This window comes from Meles meles, chromosome 5 (assembly GCF_922984935.1).
Source record: "Meles meles chromosome 5, mMelMel3.1 paternal haplotype, whole genome shotgun sequence".
NCBI classification, from domain to species: domain Eukaryota; kingdom Metazoa; phylum Chordata; class Mammalia; order Carnivora; family Mustelidae; genus Meles; species Meles meles.
Genome location: NC_060070.1, coordinates 90,324,059 through 90,343,465, shown reverse-complemented (window position 1 = coordinate 90,343,465; position 19,407 = coordinate 90,324,059). Strand labels below are relative to the sequence as shown.

The following is a 19,407-nucleotide window of genomic DNA, read 5'->3' as shown; positions in this document are numbered from 1 at the left end:
CTCCACGACCTCCGCACGGGGGAGCGCGGCCCCGCACTACTGTCGCCGGATGGTGTCCCACCTCCGGCTCCATCTAGGCCTTGGGCTGGCCAAGCTGGGCACCGCCACACGTGGTCTCTTGAGTGATCACTTCATTGGCTCAGAAAGATGCTGAGGATGGGACTGTCCCTGGGGGGTGGGGTGGGGGGGTGGGGGGGTGGGCATAGGGGTTAGTTCCGCAGGGGATGTGAAGCTTTGGGAGGTGGGGTTCCCCAAGAACGTCTCCGTCAGAAGTCATAGATTGCGCAGGCTTAAGAGCGAGCACTCCAAGTTTGTGATCCGGCCGCCTCTCCCAGGCGTGCCCCAGATTGCGTTCAGTCTAGGATTTTTATAGGAGGAGGAAAACCTCGCTCTCCCACCTAACATCATATCCCCTCCCCCTTTTCCGGGCTGCGCCACTAGCAAATGATGCAGTGCTTCCTGGAGGTGTCGCTGTCCCCAGCCTGGAGGCTTCCGGGGGTCTTCCAGGGACCGGGAAGGCGCGGGCCTAAGAAAAAGTCTTCGGGTTCCGAGTCAGAAGAAGAGGAGCAGGTCGGGCAGGGGGCGTCCTGCTTGGCATCGAGGGGCGTCTCCAGGCGGCCCCGCTCCCGCCCTTTGGGTGCCTCCGCCTCGTCCCCAGCTCGACCCTCCTGTTCCGGACTGGATCGAAGCAGCCCCCTCTGGGTTCCCGGACTGGAGCGGGAGACAGCGGCGGGGAGGGCTGCACGGGAGATGGTAGCGGCGTCCAGCGGGGCGCAGTCTCCCTCTTCAACTCTACCGAGTCTCGCCTCCCCTGTTCCGGGCCGGGTCAGTAATGCCCATCTCAGAGCCGGGAGTCTCCCTATCCGGGATCCGAGCGGGGCGGGGCCCACAAGCCCGTTCCAGTTGGGGTCCGGCCTCCCGCCCCGCCCCCGAGCCGTGCGCGTAGCCACCGCCGCTGCGACACCTCTCCCGGGCTCCCCCGCCCCTCCCCGCCGCCGCCCACCAGAGGGCGGCCGCGTCCCCAGTCCGGGAGCTAGTCCCGCGCCGCATCCCCAACGGTGGCGAGGGATGGGTTCGGGAGGCCCTTGGAGCGCTCCGGCCAGGGACGCGCGGTGAGAGCTGCGGGCCCCAAGGCTCGGGTCTGGGGGGTGCGGTGGGGGGACGGGACGGCGTGGGACCGGGGCGAGGGTCCCAGCCCGGGAGAATCCCCTCCTCAGCCCAGCCCAAGCCGCTGCCCCATTCCCCTTTGATCTGCACCTTCTCCCTTACCTAGCGAGTCCCTCCCTTCCAGTGCAAGGGCCTGGCTCCAGCTTGCATCCGAATAGCGACTCTCAAAGCAGCTGGGGCAGCAAGGGCCGCCCCCCGGCAAAGCATAACGTCCCCCGCCCAAGGGCCCGGCGCAGTCCTGGCAGCAGAAGTGGTTTTCGTGCCAGCGCCGTCCCTCCGCCTCAGTGCAGCGCCGGGAGAAGATCAGCTAGGAGAGGGAGGGAGAACAGCTCATTCATTCATTCATTCATTCACTCATTCATTCACCCAATACCATGCCTTACACCAGTTAACGCTAAAGCACATCTACAGACATCCCATTTGATCTACTCAACCACTCTTGGTTGCAGGGAGGGCTGATTGGCCTAGCTAGGATCCTGCTAGCAGGTGGCACAGCCTGAAAAAGTGCGACCCCAGTTGCCTGGACTCCCAACCCAGGGTTCCGCAGGCCTCTTATGCTGACATTATGGCAGGTCCTCTCCTGATAGGGCACAGCACTGGGGACCCGGCAAACAGACCAACCAATGTCTGTCCAACAGTCCCTGCTCCGGAGAAATTCTCTCAGTCCAAGAAAAGCTGGGGGACTCTGCTTGCAGTGGGGGAGGGCACAAGACAACAGGTACCCGTCCCCAGAGCAACAGGGAACAAAAGGTCCCAGGCTGGTTATGAGTTCTTCACTCCACGGTACTGGCAGAGTTGTCCCCTTATATCTTGCCACGTTGGACCCTGGGCAGCCCCCTCCAAGCAACCATCTTCCAGCCGTACCTGGTCACAAGCCGGGCAGCGCGGTCGCAGCAGCTCTGCGTGATGACGGCCACAGTAGAGATGCCCGTCATGGTAGAAGTAGATGAGGTTTATCAGGGCCTGGCCGCAGGCCTGGCAGGCAAAGCAAGCCGGGTGCCAGCTGCACCGCTCTCCTGCCGGGGCTGCGAACACTCCGTACTCTCCGGGCCTCAGCTGCTCTCTGCACTGCCGGACAGGGTGTGGTGGGCTGGGCAAAGGCCCCAGCACGCTCCTGGCTTCCCTCATGGCTCTTCCATCCCAACCCCAACCCAACTGTTCTCCCCAGACCCCTGGCAAGCCCACCTCCACTGCAGGCCCCACCAAGAACCCCTAAACTTGGCTTCTCTTTTTCAAGTGTGCCAAACTGTCAATCCCCAACCCCCTTTCCCCGACCTGAGTCCCTGGAGCTCGCCCCTTCTGCTGAAGTGTGAAGGCAAAGGGGAGTGGGGCAGGGGGAACACAACATACCTTCTCACAGGTGTGTTCTGCCAGCTTGGGAGATACCCTGCAGGCCACCCCCTGTCCCAGGGCCTCCCGCCTCCGCTGGGCAGAGAAGAGCCGCAGCTCAGCCAGCTCATCCTCCCCAAGGGCCAGGCAGTAGCGCTCCTGCAGAAACAGGCCCCCACTGAGACTGGGAGAGCCCCAGCAGGCAAGACTGGAATTTGACTGGGGAGAGGAGGCTTAGCTGCTAGGTCAAAGGAGGATTGTAGAAGCTCCAGGAGATAATACAGAAGGGCACTGAGAAGGAGAGGGAGAGAGGGAAGAGATTTGGAGGAAGACTACCCCAGTCTCACCTCCCCCAAGGAATGGCCACCACTTGGGTCCTGACAGCCCACAGCACCGAGCCCTGTCACCACAAATTTAGAGCCTTACCTTCCATGAGCTGGCACTCACTATCACTTTCCATTGTTTTTCCAATTTATTCCATGTTCTCCTGTCTTGCCCCCCGCCCCCCAGCTCCTCAAACTGAAGTGTAAGGCTTTAGTCTGGGCACACATAGGGTCTCAATAAATACTTAACCATACTCTCTACATTTGTACATTCCATTATTGGTTTCAAAAGTGGTTTATGTCCATTTTCTCATTTGCTCTTCAGCTAAGCATTGTGGGCAGAGCGGATGCTATTGCCCCCATTGTGTAGACTTGAAAACTCAGGCTGGGGACGGGGGATGACTTCCCCAATTAGTGGCATAGCTAGCCCAGGCCCTAGATCCATGTCCTCTGGCTTCTGGACCCCCAGTAAATAGAGGGAGGTGACAGATCGGAACGCTGGAGAGAGGGGGACCCACATCACTGTCCTGCGGAGGCAGCTGCTGCAGGAGGATACGAAGCTCAGGCCAGTTGGGGGCCCCGTGGGTGTCCAGGCCAGGGAGCCCCAAGCTCAGAACTTCAGGACCCTGAGGAGAAGCAGGAGAGGGGTGGTTAGGTTTGCCTTGCTCTTCTTTCCTCCCACCTCACTGCCATCTCTTCTCCAATCTGGAATGACTTCCAAGCACCCCCTCTTTCCAGATCGAGACAAGGACAGCTGACCTACGCCTGCATCTGTGGTCTGATTGAGGCAGGTTGGGGAGGTCCCATTCCCCAAAATGGTATCCTTTCTTATGCTTTAAATGAGCTCCCTTTACTCCACTGGAGCCAAAGCCTAGAGTGTGCTTTGACAACACAGACGCCCCCCCCCCCCCCCGCCCCACGCCAGGAGAGGTAATGTGTCTTCACGTGAATAAGTTTAAAGTCAAACCCCATATCCCATCCGGAGGGGGCTGTAGAGACAAGGGCCATGGGAGGCTGGGCACAAAAGCTACCTACCTTCCAGATGGTGGAAGTGGGAGGAGGGCTGTAGGATAGAGGGCGTGTTGGTCTCAGAGGGAAGGAAAGGGCTCCCAGTACCTGAGCAGAAATCCCCTCAGGGTACTTCTCCAGCAAGTGGCTTGGGTCACTGTCTGAGTTGGCCGGTGGACCTGGCTCCTGAGGGCTGAGGCTCTCCCCTTGGTGGGGCCAGTCAGAGTTCAGAACTGACATCGGTGACAAAGTCTGCCCAGAAGACAAGAACATCTTCCATTTATCGGCCCCTTACAATGTGCCAGGCAGTGCCAAGTGCTCTGCAGGAATTATCTCCTCCCATCCTCCCAGCAACCAGATGACGTGGGTGGTATTCTGTCCCCATTTTACAGATGGCTACACTGAGGCTCAGGGAGCATAAACGCCTGAGGTCACACAAGTACCAAGTGACTGAGCCAGGTCTTGAGGCCAGGCCTTTCAGCTCTAGAGTTTCTGAAGCTCAAATTCTGGGGTTTCCCAAGATCGGGAAGGAGGAAAGACGCAGCCCACAATAGAAAGAGAGGGCATTCCACTTTTCTAGTGCGCCTCTGGGCAGACTGGCCCCTTCCCCGTGTCCCCAGCCTTAACTCCGCCTTTCCTCATTGTGCGCTGAACACCCCAGTGAGCCTGTGTCCTCCACACTCCCAACACAGACCCCACTTTTCCAGCTGTAGACTCAGGTCAGGAAAAAGGACCACATCACCAGGAAGCCCTTTACAGCCCCTCCAGCCATACCAGCTCTCCCTTTTCTGAGCTCCAGAAGGAAATACAGTCTGCACCCTGAGATTTAGTACTAATGTTTCTCTTTGTGCCTTGTGCCTGTTTCAGTTCCTCATCTAGTCTCTAAGCTTGAGGACAGAGGAAACTCTTGTGCTTCTGGCTTCTACCTATAGCAGCAATTTCCAGTTCCACTGGATAATTCCAAATACCTCTCTTCAGCCCTCCTTAGGGCTGGCCCTAGCAGGAACACATTATCTTGGGGGCGAGGGGGACTACTGAAGTACAAAAGGGATGGGCTCTATCCTCAAGGAGTCCAGTGGATAAGACAGAGATGACACCTGGCAGAATGAGGCTGGGGCTCTGAGCAGGTGTATACAGCATCTCAGGAAGAAAAAGAACCAGAGCAAATTTTCTATAAAGTTTTACTCTCTGCAAGGGACTATACTAGCATTTTACACAATATAATGCATCCTCAAAATAATCCTATCAGATAGTTTCTGTTATCCCATTTGATGGTTGAAACAAACAGAGGTTAACTTGCCTAAGGTCACACTAGGAAGTTGAGCGATGTCCTAGGGAGACATCTGACAGCAGCTGGGCACAGGAGAGCCTGACCAAATCCCAGGCCTCTAGAAGACGGAGCTGTGGAGTTGGGAACAAGGTTCGGACTATAACAGTTACATTGCTTCCAGCCCTGAGCACCACCACCCCCCACCTTCAGACATTCTGTGCCACCCATCCCTGCTTCCACACCCATTTGCTTCCTTCCTGGTCTGTCCCTCTGGTCAGTTTCCTGTGGAGAGCAGCCAGGATGAGCTGTTCACATTCAGGGCCAAGAGTAGCCATTTCCCCTAACAACACTGCCCCTGCTCCAGGCAGCAAGAGGTACTTGGGAGAGTGTCGGGCACACGACAGGGGCCATCTGGGACCTCAGAATGGATTTGCGCCCTCTCTTCCAGGTTATAGTTTGTACCAAACTGCCCCCCACAAAAACGACGTTCAGAAATTAGCTCTCACCCTTCACCCTTCCATCCCCCCACCTCCACCCAGCACTGGACCAGGTCTTACTAACATACTGGATTCCTTCAAGAATTCCTCTCCCCTCAGGGTTGAACCCTTTCTCTCTGCCCCCCACCCCCACCCCGCGCAGGTGTAATGGGGCTCAAGAGCTCTACCTTCCCAATTCACCCCTGCCCTCGAGGGCAGAGCCTGCACGGCCCTAGGGACTAGGGAGGTAAAAGGATGGGAAGGTTTTCCGCGGACAGTGAGATGGAGAAGAGAAGTGTCCGGTCCCGCGGAGTGCCTTCTCGACAGATCCCCAAAGTTTTTTCTTGGTCTTCCCCGGGAGTCAGTTGAGGTTCCCAGTCTGGCTGCTGGCAGTTTAGGGGAGGGAATGGGATTCTGCTGGGGTCTCACCCTCGCTGCTCGCCCGCGTCCGGACCGTTCTGTACAGACCCAGCCGTCGGGCCCCCCACCCAGGCCCCACCCAGAGGCCTCAGCACCCGCCTCTGCCCGCCCCGGGAGCACGGCCCTTCCTCTCCCACGCGGTCCCTGCCCGCCCCTCCCGGACTGGTAGAACGGGCGGCTCGGGCGGGGCCTGGAGTTGCAGCCTGAAGGAAAGAATTTGGGGGATCCCAGGGTGGAAAATATGCAGGCTCCACTGCCCTCCTCCCCACTCCCAAGTTTGTAGCGCTGGCACCGCGCCCCAGCGGGCACGGGGCAGACACCAGGGAGCCGCTGTGGTGCCGGGTCTTCTACGGCTCACGGAACAGAACGCCTTTCCCAGCCAGCAGGTACCCGTCCCCCCTTCAGGTCTCCTAGCCCCGCCCCTCTCTGGGTGTCCTCACCACGCCCAGCCGGTCCCCAGCCCTTTTTAGGGATCCGTCGTCTTGCCCTTCTCGCTTCTGTCTCTTCAGGCCCTTCCCCCACCTTTTTTGTTTCTCCCCGACCCGAGTTCCTCTTCTGATCCCGGGAGTGGAAACCACTGGTACCACCTCGGGTTCCCTCCTCAGCCCCGCCCCGCGCCTCGCGCCCCGCCCCAGCCCCGCTCCGCCCCGCCCCCTCGGGGGCTAGCTCCTCGGCTGGCCCGGAGCGCCCTCTGGCGTCTGCGCATGCTCTCTGCTCCCGACTGCAAAGTCCTCCAAAGGGACCTTCTAGGCTGCGCGCCGGTCGCCCCCGATCAGGTCCGCCCGCCCGCAGCGTCTCGTTGGTGCTGCCGGTGACCTCCGACCCCGCGGCTGCGGGGCGGGGCGGGGAGGCCTTGGCTCCGGGCGGGCGGCGGCTGCTGCAGCGGGACCCGGGAGCGGGGCCCGGCGCCGCCCGGGCCGCGGGGCGATGTGAGTCGGGGCGCGGCGGGGCGGGGACGAGGCGGTTCCACCGAGGCCGCACCGCGCCGCGCCACAGTCTCCGCTCCCTCCCGAGGAACCCCTGGGCGAGCGGGCGGTGGAGTCCCGGGGCGGGGGGCGGGGATCCAGGGACGGCGCGCGGCCCCGACCTCCCCCCATTGCTTCCCGGTGTCTATAGAAATTCCCCTGACAACCCCGCAACCTGAATCTGTCGCTCATTCCCCAGAACCACCCCACCCCCACCCCCGGACACACCTTCGCTTGTCCTGGAGCCCTTGGAACCCCCTCACTCCTGCGAATTCTGGTAATGCCCGCAGAGCCACCATTCTCTGGGATGCCCCCAGATGCTTACAGAGCTCTGCGATTCATCTGATCCTGCATACGCCCCATTCTCCCTGCACCATACTCAAATGCAAAAAACTTGCCCACGTTTTCCCGAGCCCTCATATATTTTGGGTCCCTATAACCTACCCTGACATCTAATCTCCAATCCACCTATCCCAAACAAGAGCCCCTTCCTGTCCCAGCCAGTGTACCGCCCCCCCCCCCCAACCCAAGTGTCATGACATGTTCTGATATCTTAAAGACAAATGAAGGGGACAGAAGAAGGTGCAACACCCTCCCCCATCTTGCACCCTATAATTCTTGGTTTCACCCTGACTCCCTGTTGGTGACTCAAGCCTCAGTATTTTCCTAACTGCCTTCCTTTAGGCTGTGCACACCTCCCTCAGCCTGCTTCCTTCTAGAGAATAAGCCAGGCCAGAAGGATGGGGGTCCTTTTTTACCTGGGAAGTTGTATGTGGAAGTAGAGCACAAGGGGCCCTGGGAAAGGACAATTGCTTCTGAAAAGCAGGAGGGTGGGATTTCAAGGATCTTGGAGGTCCTCCCTCGTCAACTTGTCTACCTCAGATCTCTGAAATTTTTATTATTATTAGCATTTATGTTAAAATTGTAAACCTTTCAGAGCTTGGGGGACAGAAAATCTGTCAAGCTTCCAAATGTGAGATTGAGGGAGCTTATTAGCTTGTCCTGAAAGAGGCAAATGTCCATTTTCGTGACCTTTTCCCTATGGACTTACTTCTAGAGGTTATTTAAGCAAGAAACCTTGCTGTTTACAGATGTTTCCCTTGAAAACTAAGGCATTGACGTGGCAGGTGGGGATTGCCTTGCCAGAGTTTCCCAGATACTTCGTGGCCACAAAACAGACTAGAGTATTGGTTTCCTGAATCTTAAGCCAGTGTTCTTTCCAGTACATCACAGGGTCCTTTTGAGAAAGCTCTATAGACTTAAAAGTTCTCTGCGAAGGTAAGGTTGTGGCTTTGGTGTTGGTTATAATGGGATTCATATGGGTTCTAGAGGCCAAGTAAAAGGCTGCCTCAGATTTCAAACTCATTCCTACTAGGGGAGTTGCTTCCTCTCGGCCTGTGGGGCATGGAATCTGTGGCCCCTTTGCCCTTGATCTCACTTTCTTTGTTATGTTTCTGTCCCATTAGGATCTGGGACAAATATCCAGGTGGGCTGGACTGACAGCAAGTGAGTTCATTAATAACTGGGGTGAGGATGGAAAGTTTCCACTAACCTGTGGTCTCTGTCTCCTGTGCTAGGTGAGCCCCAGGTGTGTCCCAGAGGGATCCAAGTGACTTCTCTGCAGACTACTTGCCATGATGCCCCACCAAGAACAGGGGGAATAAAGTGGGGGTCCTTCCCCATGCCCCTCCCATGGTCAGCTCCCCAATGGCCTGGGTGAGGTGAGAGCTGTGTATGGGAGGCACTTTTCTGGAGTTTTCCAGGTTGGGTGGAATGGGAGATACAAGTCAGGATTGTTCAAGACTTTACACTTACAGTGGGAGTTTTGGAAAGATATCTGATCTTACAGATTTATTTTTTTTAAAGATGTATTTATTTTAGAGAGAGAGGGGGAGCACAAGCAGGAGGGGCAGAGGGAGAGGGAGAAAGAGAATCTTAAGCAGGTTCTATGTCCAGCACGGATCCTGATGCAGGGCTCAATCTCATACCCTGGGATCACAACCTGAACTGGAACCAAGAGTCAGAGGCTTGGGGCGCCTGGGTGACTCAGTGGGTTAAGCCTCTGCCTTTGGCTCAGGTCATGATCTCAGAGTCCTGGGATCGAGCCCCACATCGGGTTCTCTGCTCGGCAGGGAGCCTGCTTCCCCCTCTCTCTTTGCCTGACTCTCTGCCTGCTTACGATATCTCTCTCTCTGTCAAATAAATAAATAAAATCTTAAAAAAAAAAAAAAAGAGAGGCTTAACCCACTGAGCCGCCCATGTGCCCTGTACAGATTCATTTCTTGCTTCAAGTTGCAGCCCCTTCTGGTTGGGATTGTTCTGTGCGTTTGTTTGCTCCCTTGGGTCATTCCAGCTTGGTGGTGGTCTCTCCATTCTAGACAGAGGCCCAACTGTTGTGATATATAATCCAAGTGCGGTAATCCTGGAGGGAAAAGCCAGATAGTAGGGCTTCTGATCTCCCCTTTAGACAAAGAGAAGCAACCTGAGCATTTGTTTTTTTAAGGAAGAAAGACTTAATCAAGGTTATAAAAAAATGTGCTCTATTACAAGTTCCGTCTTCTTACTGTATCTTTTGAGCATGATGTGATTCCTCATGGAAGAGAACATCAAAAAGATAAATTTGAAGTAGATGTTGGGATGGTAGTGAGGTAAGAAAGAATTTGGGTGATGTGGGAAGGGTTAGGTGGAAAATATGGGAAAAAAAAAAAAAGAGGAAGGTCCAGACCAAAGTGTGGGGGACTCCCAAGTTACTAACAGTTTCTTTGCTGAATCTGGATTAAGGCCCTGGACCCAGCTCTGTCTGAAGCAAATCACTTCTTCTGGTCCCCTGCCTTTTTTTTTTTTTTTTTTTTAAATTTTACTTATTTATTTATTTGAGGGAGAGGGAGAGATACATGAGTTGGGGAGGAACAGAGGGAGAGGCAGAAGCAGACTCATGCTGACCATGGAGCCAGATGCAGGGCTCGATCCCACAACCCCAAGATCATGACCTGAGCTGAAATCAAGAGTTGGATGCCTAACCAACTGAACCACCGAGGCGCCGTTCCCTACTTTATCTGGGCTTTTGCTGCTGCCCAGGCTTCCCTTCCCTTTCAGTACATTAGTCAAAATTGTCCTCACTTCTCAAGGTCCAGATCAGATGTTACCTCTGAGAAGTCTCTTCCATCTCTCTGTTAGCATTAATCTTTAACACATCCTAACTTGCTTTAATGTTTATCCAATGCATGTCTGGCCCTGGATTGAGAGAGTGGATTTCTTAGAGGAGGGACAGGGTCCTACTGTGTCCAAGAGTGGATGATCACAATTATGTGGTTCTGCCAGAGTCCCCAAAGCAGGGCTTTTCGGAGCTGACCTTGATGACCTTCTCCCTTACGTTTTCCCCTAGGGCGGACTGGCTGCTCTGACACCATGGGGAGCTGCTGCAGCTGCCTGAACAGAGACAGCGTCCCAGACAACCACCCCACCAAGTTCAAGGTACCCACAGCTCCCTCCTCTCCTGAGCTCCCAACCTGTCCAGCTGCTTTTCCCTCCCTAGAGAAGGTGAAGTCAAAGGCTGAGGTGGTGTCTTGTTAAGAATCCTCAGGGGCCTAGGCCACGGCCCATTGTGTGGCTCTCCTATAGTGAATGGCTTCTAAAGAATGAAGAGATACTGGGATGCAAAAATCGTGCTTTTGGAACATTCACTCCTGCCAGTATCCCTTTGTCTCTTTACACATAATATTTTTTGGAGAAAACAACAAAAGTCTATGTTTCTAAGTTAACATACATAAAGCATGTGTAACACACAGTAAGCCCTATATTAGTGTTGGCTGTTGGCTTTGGGAAGCTAAGGCCAGACCCAGTGGACCTGGGCACCAACCCCGCCACCACCTCTCACCTCTCCCAGGGGAGTCCCCTCCTCACACCCAACTTGTTGAGGCCCAGCTTCTCCTGCTAACCAGAAGAGGGAGCCCTCGGCAAGGTCCTAGAGCTGGGGAGGTGGTGGAGGAGGTCTGAGTTCTGTCCCCCTGGGGCCTTCAGATTTTGAGCTTGTAACTGGACCCCATCCTCTGTCAGCGTCCAGTCCTTGGGCACAAGGCATAGACCATTGAGGTCCTCTAACCTTGGTCGTCAAACCCTCTGACCTTGGAGGTCAGCTGGCCACCCCTACCTTTCTGCCAAAGGGCCAAAGCTGAGACCTTCATCTGCTGGGTCTCCTGGTGGTCGTGTGGCTTTCCCGAGACCCCGGTGGGGGGTGGGGGAGCCCCGCGGCCACCCAGCCCCCACCCCACATTGGCCTCCCTCCCAGTGGCTCAGGGACCCCTGCCCGTACTTGTGGACGCACCCGCTGACCCTTTGGTTCCCTGCCCACCAGGTGACGAATGTGGATGACGAGGGGGTGGAACTGGGCTCCGGGGTCATGGAGCTGACGCAGAGCGAGCTGGTGCTGCACCTGCAGCGGCGCGAGGCTGTCCGCTGGCCCTACCTCTGCCTGCGGCGCTACGGCTACGACTCCAACCTCTTCTCTTTCGAGAGTGGCCGCCGCTGTCAGACGGGCCAGGGTGAGTACTGTTCCTGCTGCGTGCTGGTACGGCGGCGGGAGGTCAGAGCCCTGGGGACCGTGGGGACACCTTTTGGTGGGGCAGGTGTTACAGGGGTGGCGACCAGGAGCTCAGAGCATGGCAGTATGGAACTAAGTGGACTCCCAGGTCAGTGCTCTCTGTCCTCGGGCACGGTGGCTCTGACCTGGGTCCTTTCATGGGGGCGTTTGTTGCAAGGCCTGCGGGAAAGAGCCAGTGCTCTCAGGCCAGAGCCCCCTGGGAAGGCAAGGGGTTCCTCCGTCCTCTGTTACTCCAGTTTCGAGGGGACCTCTTGTCCCCTCTGTAGGAACAAACTTTCTGCTGAGTCCCTAGGTCAGGTACCCTGGAGCCCATGAATAGTGAAGGGTTAAGCTGGGAGCTCTGGTCACCTTGCGGCCGCTTGGCTTGGGAACGATAGGCTTGGGGAGGCCGGGCTCTTGGATCTCTGAGGTACAGAGGAAGCCCCAAGAGGTTCATCTTTGTCTCCTGTCACCTAGAGTGTGATGTATTCTCCCTTCCTCCCCTTCCTCCCGACAGCCGGGGGTCAGAGAGTAGTGATCATTCCAAGAAGTCAAGGCCAGGGCCCACCACGGCTTCTTGAAGGAAGAGCATGGTCTGGGCTTCTCTCTTAGGACCCAGACCCGAGCTCTGCAGAAGGAGCCCAGCCCAGGCTCGCGTGAGCTGATGCCAGGGCTGTGCCTGCTGGGGTGGCGCGAACAGGCTTCTCTGACAAGGCTGCTGTCCCAGCAGTGAGTCTCTGATGCGTTCTTGGCTGGGAGTCTTCCCCCCACACACATCGTCCCCTCTGGGCTTCTGCGGCAGAGGTGCTTACACTGGCTGAGCAGAAGGAGGACAGGAAGGGGCTTCTCGTCGTGGTGTTTCGTCCACACCTGAGATTTCAGAGGGGCAGCCCTGGGCCCCCACACTGGCTTCTCCTGAAACTCCAGGCTTTCCCATCCTCTCCTCGCCCTTAACATCCCTTGCCAGAAGAGTCCTCTTCCTTTTCCTCCCCTCTATCCTTGCTGTCTCATTCCTGTGAACGTCAGCTGTCCTATAGCCCAGGCTGCTTTTGTTGATCTTTGTTGTGGTTCTATGCATGTATGCGCCCAAGTAGCCTCGCCTGAGTGCTGGGCCCTGCTGTTGCCGGCTTGGGGTATGCAGAATCTCAGGCTGGCCCAACACCCCGGGGGCACATTCGAACCCTTGAATCGCAGATACTCAGCCCAGGCCCAGGCCCGCTGTGCCTGGGACGGTGAGCTGCCACCTCGGAGCCGGAGGGGCTGTCAGAGCAGCCACACTGGAGAGCCGCATGAGGGCCTGGCCGTGGGAGTCCCAGGCGAGCCTGCCCATCCTTCTTCCTTTCTGCACCGGAGTTTAAGTTCCGGCAAGTCACTCTCCTCTCCAGGGTAGACGTTCTCTCTCTGGCCGGGCCCTGGGCTAAGTGTGCAGTGAGCAAGCAATGAACAGGACAGACTCTTTGGCCTTCAAAGAGCTTGGACATGGTTGGGCGTTGAGCCGAGGGTGGGGCTCGAATTTCCAGGGAGCAAAGGGCGGTAGGCAGAGGGAGATGGAGCCAGCGCAGGGAGAGGAATGGTCACTCATCCGACCCAGTAGTGCCCCCACTGTATCTGCAGGAAGACCCTAGTGGGTGCCTGAAACCACAGATGGCACCAAACCTATATATTCTACGTTTATTTCTATACACAGTGAGATGAACAGCAATAGCAACAAGGCCAGACAATCACAGCAGTGGCCTGTGATGAAAGTTATGTGAATGTGGTCTGTCTCTCAAAATACAGTACTCTGCTCCCTCTTCTTGTGATGGTGTGGGAAGGTGACAAGCCCACGTGACGAGGGAAGTGAGGGGAAGGACGCGGGCAGCGCGAGCTCGCGGGCCGCTCCTGCTGACATTCAGATGGTGCATCAGAAGGAGGCTCGTCTGCTTCCGGACCCCAGTTGACTGGGGGTCACTGAACCTTCGGAAAGCAAAACTGTGGCTAAGGGGCCCCTACTGTCCTTTTCTGCTTTGCTGGTGACTTCTCCCCTCACCGGTGAACCCCTCACCTGCGAACAAGGTCAGGCCGTGGAGGAGTTCAGGTGAGGTAGAGATCTCTAGCCTACGGTCATGTTAATGGGGGGACAGCAGGGGGCCTTGGGCCCAGCTTCTCCTGGAGCCCTTGGACCTTAGGGGGGTGCTGGGGATGAGGAGAGGCCCTCCAGCCCCCTGCAGGCCTGGGCCTCGAGATCAGGGACAGTCCCTGAGTGTCGTTCCTCTGCTCAGCGTCTCTGGGGAGAGGAGCCTCATTTCACCCTCTCCTCCTTCAGGGATATTTGCCTTCAAGTGCTCCCGGGCTGAGGAGATCTTCAACCTGCTTCAGGATCTGATGCAGTGCAACAGCATCAACGTGATGGAGGAGCCGGTCATCGTCACCCGCAACAGCCACCCAGCTGAGCTCAGCCTCCCTCGGACCCCCCAGCCTGCCAATGGTGAGGAGACCCCTCCTCGGCCTCCACGCTTGTACACACAGGCCCAGGCCCAGGAAGTGCCAGGCAGGAAGTGCCTGGGACGGCCAGGCCACCCAGCCCTGCAGGCCAGCCACCTGACATCTGATGACTCTTGGGGATAAATAAGGCCTGGTCTGGGCCAGTCGGGTGACTCGGGCTGAGGATGGGGAGTCTTGCGCCTTGTCGTGACTGATGGTCTGGGAGCAGACAGGAAGACATTGAGTTTCCATGGCAACAGCAGTCGAGCTATTTTGCTTCCTTCCTTCTGTCTACTGGGGTATACCCGTTCTACCTTTCCTGACTCGGTGCAGGTATCTTGGCTTATAACTCTCTTGGGGAGGTTCCCATACCTTTCGCTTGTTTATTCACTGAGTCCCCCCTGAGCCCCTGCTCGGTGTTCTCTTCGAGGGCTGGCCTGTGGCGGCCAGAAGCTAGAGAAACACCATCCCTGATGTCTGGGCACTTGCCTAGCGCTCACTGGCAGAGCTATAATGAGGCGAAGGGACAGTTCAGGATGGCAAAGTGCCTAAAGTGTTTCAGCTAAGGCTGAACTGGGGGAAGTGGGGCTCCTGCTGAGCTCTGAGGGGAGGGGCAGGGTTTGAGGAACAAAGAGGTGAAAGAGATTGGGGGCTGCTGGATTAGCAGGGCTAACCACCTGGGGGGTGCGGGGAGTGTTTCCTCCGAGGACCCCCGTGATGCCACATGTGCAGTCACAGGTGGTTTAAGGACTCCCCCTCCGTACCCCCATATGCCCAGCTCTAGGCTACACTGTCTCCAGCTTCTCCAATGGCTTCCTTGGCTGCCCAGGAGAGGGCCCGAGATTCTCAGCACCCCGGCGCCCCTCGACGAGCAGCCTGCGACACCCTTCGCTTGGGGAAGAGTCTACTCATGCCCTCATTGCCCCTGATGAGCAGGTGAGCAAGCTCCTCCTCCCTGCTGGTCTGGGTGGGGAGGAGGGGGTTGGAAACACAGCCCCTCCTAAGGATCATGTGAAGGGAAGAGAATCCATAGGGCCCCTTACTGTCCAGACAAGGGATGCAGCTTCCCTGGGAAGTTTGGAGCATCAGGAAGAGGGGGACCCTCTGCCTCTTCTCCCCTGTGCTGCTCTTATGCTGTCCCTTCTGCCCTCCCCTTCTTCCCTGCCCTTGCGCCCTCCTGCTTCATTTGGACTCCTTCCTCCAGTCCCACACCTACGTCAACACGCCAGCCAGTGAGGATGACCACCGCCGGAGCCGGCATTGCCTGCAGCCCCTGCCCGAGGGCCAGGCGCCCTGTCCCCCACAGCCTGGGGGCCCTGACCCCCGGGACCCCCAGGTGTTCCTGCAGCAGGGCCAGGTGAAGTTCGTGCTGGGCCCCACCCCCGCTCGGCGGCACATGATGAAGTGCCAGGGCCTCTGGCCCAGCCTGCATGACGCCCCCCCCAACGACAACAACAACGAGGGCGCTTCTGAGTGCCCGGCTCAGCCCAAGTGCACCTATGAGAATGTCAGCGCGGGGCTGCGGCCGGGGGCTGGCTGGAGACTGAGCACGGAGGAGCCAGGCTGGAATGGCCTTGCCCACCGCCGGGCTGCCCTGCTGCACTATGAGAACCTGCCCTCCCTGCCCCCCGTGTGGGAGAGCCATGGCCAACAGCTGGGGGAGGAGGCTGGGGATGACGGAGACTCGAGGGACGGGCTCACTCCCTCCTCCAATGGCTTCCCTGATGGTGAGGAGGACGAGACCCCACTTCAGAAGCCCACCAGCACCCGGGCTGCCCTCCGTAGCCATGGCAGCTTTCCTGTGCCACTGACCTGCCGCCGAGGCTCCCCGAGGGTCTTCAACTTTGATTTCCGCCGGCCGGGCCCCGAGCCCCCCAGGCAGCTCAACTACATCCAGGTGGAGCTGAAGGGCTGGGGTGGAGACCGCCCCAAGGGGCCCCAGAACCCCTCGTTTCCCCGAGCCCCGGTGCCCACCACCCACCCCGCCCGCAGCTCAGACTCCTACGCCGTGATTGACCTCAAAAAGACCGTGGCCATGTCCAACCTGCAGAGGGCGCTGCCACGAGACGATGGCACTGCCAGGAAAACCCGGCACAACAGCACCGACTTGCCTCTGTAGGGACTTCCTCACGCTCAGCCTCGCGCTCCTGTTCCCCGAACCCACACCCCAGGTTCAAGGTTGCTTTGCAGAAGGGCACCGAGGTGGAAACCCAGGCTTCCCTGCGCTGGCTGGCGTCTCTGAAGGTAGCAGCCACTGAGTCTCCTGGTCTCCCAAGCTGGGCAGAAAAGAAGGGTGACCAGGCGAGGAGGGAGCCGGGACGTAAACTGTGAAGGGTTCCTCTGATGCATTTAAGCACCCTCCCGTTTATGTCCATTTGTCTTGTCTCTCGTCTGTCCGTGTGTTCTCTTTGGTTGAAATTTTGAAACATTTTGTACCTGTTGATTTTATTTATCAGTTTATTTTTCTATTTATTGTTTTAAATGTAATTTAACATATTTATTATTAATATAATTATTTTTAAATTCCGGCTTGGTGGATGATATCAAATTCTTAGGGAGTCTCTTCTGGCATGGTTCTGGGTGGGAGAGGGAGTAGGGGTGCGACTAGAGAGAGGGGCTTCATTCTGGGAAATTTGGGGGTCGTTGTGGTTACTGTGACAAGTCTGTGACCATTTCTTTTTCTCTTCTGAGAAGCCCTGGCGCAGAACTTAAAGTTGCCGGGGATGGATGTACTGTCAGAGTGACAGGACAGCGACAGGAGTCCTGGATGCAGAAAGGGGATCTGGAAGGAAAACCACCCTACTGGGAACATCCTGATCCTCCTGAGTTGGGCGCAGGCAGGAGGAGGGCAGGGTTGGGGGATGGGAGCTGTATCAGATTTACCTTCTCCAGGACCCCCTGCTGATTTACCTTCTGCCACCAGGCAGGTCCCTGGGGTTACTGATCTCCTATAACATCTTGGCCCAGAGGTGGGCCTGGATCCTCCTTCAGCACCCCCAGCACGGCTGGATCAAGGCTAGCACCTTTACACAGGACTTTGCTAAAAGCCCAGGAACAGCAAAAGGAAAAAACACAAGAGTGTAACATACAACCAACTCCTTGGGCTTGCCTCATTGTTTTCCCAGAGAACTGCTCTCCAGGAATGGGCTCCTCGTGGTGCCTGTACCCTACCATAGGGGTGGGCCCTAGCAGAGTCCCCACATCTGAATACCTGCCTGGAAGCCTGGAGCCCGCACAGGCCCCCACAAGCCCCACGCCTGGTGCCCTATTGCAGGAGCTCCCTTTCCTTGTCTTGAAACTGCCTCTCCCTCCTCTCGCTGGCCTCCCTGCCTCTAAGACTCCATTTCTATCTCAACCCCCTGAATAATTCATCTAAAGGAAATCCAGCATCTGCGATCAGGACCCAGGGGAGGAGTGGGAGCAAGGTTTGCCCAAGACTTAGGGACAAACCTTGCCTTTGGTCCCTGTTTGTGCCCCAGCTCCCCGCCCCGCCGAGCAAGCCAACCCGTCCTCCTACCTAAGGAAACCAGCCAGGGTGGGGCCTACCCAGTTCCCTCCCCACCTGCTGTCCAGGATGATACTGCCCGGGCTTCAATTCCGGGACTGGGGCCCAGCAGGGTCCTGGGGTACAGCTGCCGTGACTCTGCCCTCCCCTCTACCTCCTCCTGATCTCTGGAGGGGAGAGAGGACTACTCTGGGCTGGCTCCTTCACACTGTGTCCGCCCTGCACTAGGTAGCACTGTTCTGCTCTCTATGTGTCCTCCCCACCCTAGTCCTGCTCCTTCTTTGGGGGTCCCTTGTCAGGAGTGCTGTTCTCTCCAAACAGGAGGGCCAAAATGGGGGGGGGGGGGAAATGACTGTACCAGCGACTTGCGGGTCTGCTCTGGCTCTTCGTGACAGACGCTGCTGTTGGGGGGGGCCGTGCTTGTGGCACGAGGCCGGGCTGGTGTTCTGACTCGGCTATGTTCTCTGCTCTCTGGAACAACTGGTCACCCCTAGTGGGCCTTGGCTTTGGCACCTAGAAAACATGGAGCTAGTTGCGAGAAGATGCCAGTGAGATGATGAACATGACACCATGTTGGGAAGGAGACAGCAGGCCAGCTGTGTGAAGCCAGCTGTTCCACAGGGGAAAACCATGGAAAGTCACCGCTCCTCAGTCCCCGAGTCCCCAGGCCTCCTGCCGCGCCCCTGCTGACTGGTGCCAGGGGCAGCTAGCCTCCTCCTCTGGGGTAGACCCAAACCAAATCACAGTGGCTTCCGTGTGTGTGTTTGTGGAGCCTGGGGGTCCAGAGGACTTAGCCCAGGACTTGGCCCCCAGCCCAGCATGGCAGCCAGCCTTCCTGCTCCCGTCCCCAGGTCATCGCCTCCGCCCCATGAGACCGAGGGCAGGAATTTTCCTCTGGCGGGATGGGTGGGGTGTGAGAGGACAGCTTTCCAGGCGGGAAGTAGAGGCTGGGACTGATGCCCAGGAGGGCGACCACCACTCCTGAGAGGTTGGGGGAGCCTGCTTGGCTGATGTCCGGGTGTGGCGTCCTGATGCAATCATTTCAAAGATCATCACCAACATCAGTGAATGTTTGCTGAGTGCTTAGTTCCCTTCTTTAGAAACAGGCCCTCCCCACCCCCTGGGCTGCCCTCAGGAAAGGACTGGAGCCAGCATCCTGTCCAGGAGTGACATTTCAGGTCAGACCAGGAGGGGCCCTCCCCAAGCCCACTCCTGGGTAATAACAGCACTCTACAATGGTATAAACACAGTCGGCTTTCCAGAGGGCCCTGTAGACCATTTATCTCTCTCGGGCTGGCCGGGCTGGATTGTTATCACCACCATGCAGAGAAGGAAACAGGCCAAGAGGTAAAGTGACTTGCTTCGGGCCACAGAGGTAATTAGCGGCTTGAGCCGGGGCTGCATGCCAGGCATGTGTCTTTCCATGCCCCCACCTGGTCTGCGGGGGCTTTGTTCCCTCGGGTGGGCCACAGAAAGTGTGTGTTGGGTGCTGTGGCCTGGAAGGCAGGGGTTGTAGGAGGGCGGGCAGAGGCCGCATATTCAGTGCTTCTCCTCGGGAATCCTCGGGAATCCTGTGAATTCCCAGCCAGGGCCTTGCCTGGTCAATAGGAGAATGTGCTCCCCCTGGAGCCAGCCAGGCGCCTGGCCCCCCACCCCGCCCCGCCCCCTCTACTTAGTTGTTTACTTTTTTTTTTTTTTAATTTGAGTATAGTTGACGCACGCGTTACCTTCATTTCCGGTGTACAACCCAGTGAGGTGACAAGGGGATACATGGTGCTCTCTGCTCATGAGGGTCGCCCCCACGGGTCCTGTCAGTCGCTCTTACAAGATCACGGACTGTATCCCAATGCTACACCCCGTACTCCTGTGACTCACTCATCTCATAGCTGGAAGTGTCTACCT

At 57.3% G+C, this 19,407-nt stretch overlaps 2 protein-coding genes across 6 annotated transcripts; one reads left to right on the top strand and one right to left on the bottom strand.

The window, feature by feature from the left end:
- Positions 1 to 54: 54 nt before the first annotated feature.
- Positions 55 to 6,620, bottom strand: PRICKLE4 (prickle planar cell polarity protein 4). 4 transcript variants are annotated; one of them, XM_046004480.1, is made up of 9 exons: positions 6,434 to 6,529; positions 5,762 to 5,959; positions 5,128 to 5,228; positions 3,936 to 4,079; positions 3,338 to 3,445; positions 2,518 to 2,655; positions 2,032 to 2,235; positions 1,270 to 1,474; positions 55 to 811 (listed from the first exon to the last, which is right to left on the bottom strand). In XM_046004480.1, exons 4-9 carry the CDS (start codon positions 4,065 to 4,067, stop codon positions 438 to 440), a joined length of 1,161 nt encoding a protein of 386 aa, XP_045860436.1. In that variant the 5' UTR covers positions 4,068 to 4,079; positions 5,128 to 5,228; positions 5,762 to 5,959; positions 6,434 to 6,529; the 3' UTR covers positions 55 to 437. The 4 variants fall into 4 exon arrangements, with proteins under 4 accessions (XP_045860436.1, XP_045860434.1, XP_045860437.1 ...); XM_046004478.1 differs by lacking the exon at positions 5,762 to 5,959 and having other exon boundaries at positions 6,434 to 6,620; XM_046004481.1 differs by lacking the exon at positions 5,762 to 5,959 and having other exon boundaries at positions 6,516 to 6,620.
- A 136-nt stretch (positions 6,621 to 6,756) lies between these two features.
- FRS3 (fibroblast growth factor receptor substrate 3) lies at positions 6,757 to 16,436 on the top strand. 2 transcript variants are annotated; one of them, XM_046004475.1, is made up of 7 exons: positions 6,757 to 6,922; positions 8,536 to 8,679; positions 10,344 to 10,432; positions 11,313 to 11,499; positions 13,843 to 14,004; positions 14,779 to 14,936; positions 15,205 to 16,436. In XM_046004475.1, exons 3-7 carry the CDS (start codon positions 10,367 to 10,369, stop codon positions 16,117 to 16,119), a joined length of 1,488 nt encoding a protein of 495 aa, XP_045860431.1. In that variant the 5' UTR covers positions 6,757 to 6,922; positions 8,536 to 8,679; positions 10,344 to 10,366; the 3' UTR covers positions 16,120 to 16,436. The 2 variants fall into 2 exon arrangements, with proteins under 2 accessions (XP_045860431.1, XP_045860432.1); XM_046004476.1 differs by lacking the exon at positions 6,757 to 6,922 and adding an exon at positions 8,222 to 8,236.
- The last annotated feature ends 2,971 nt before the right edge of the window (positions 16,437 to 19,407 follow it).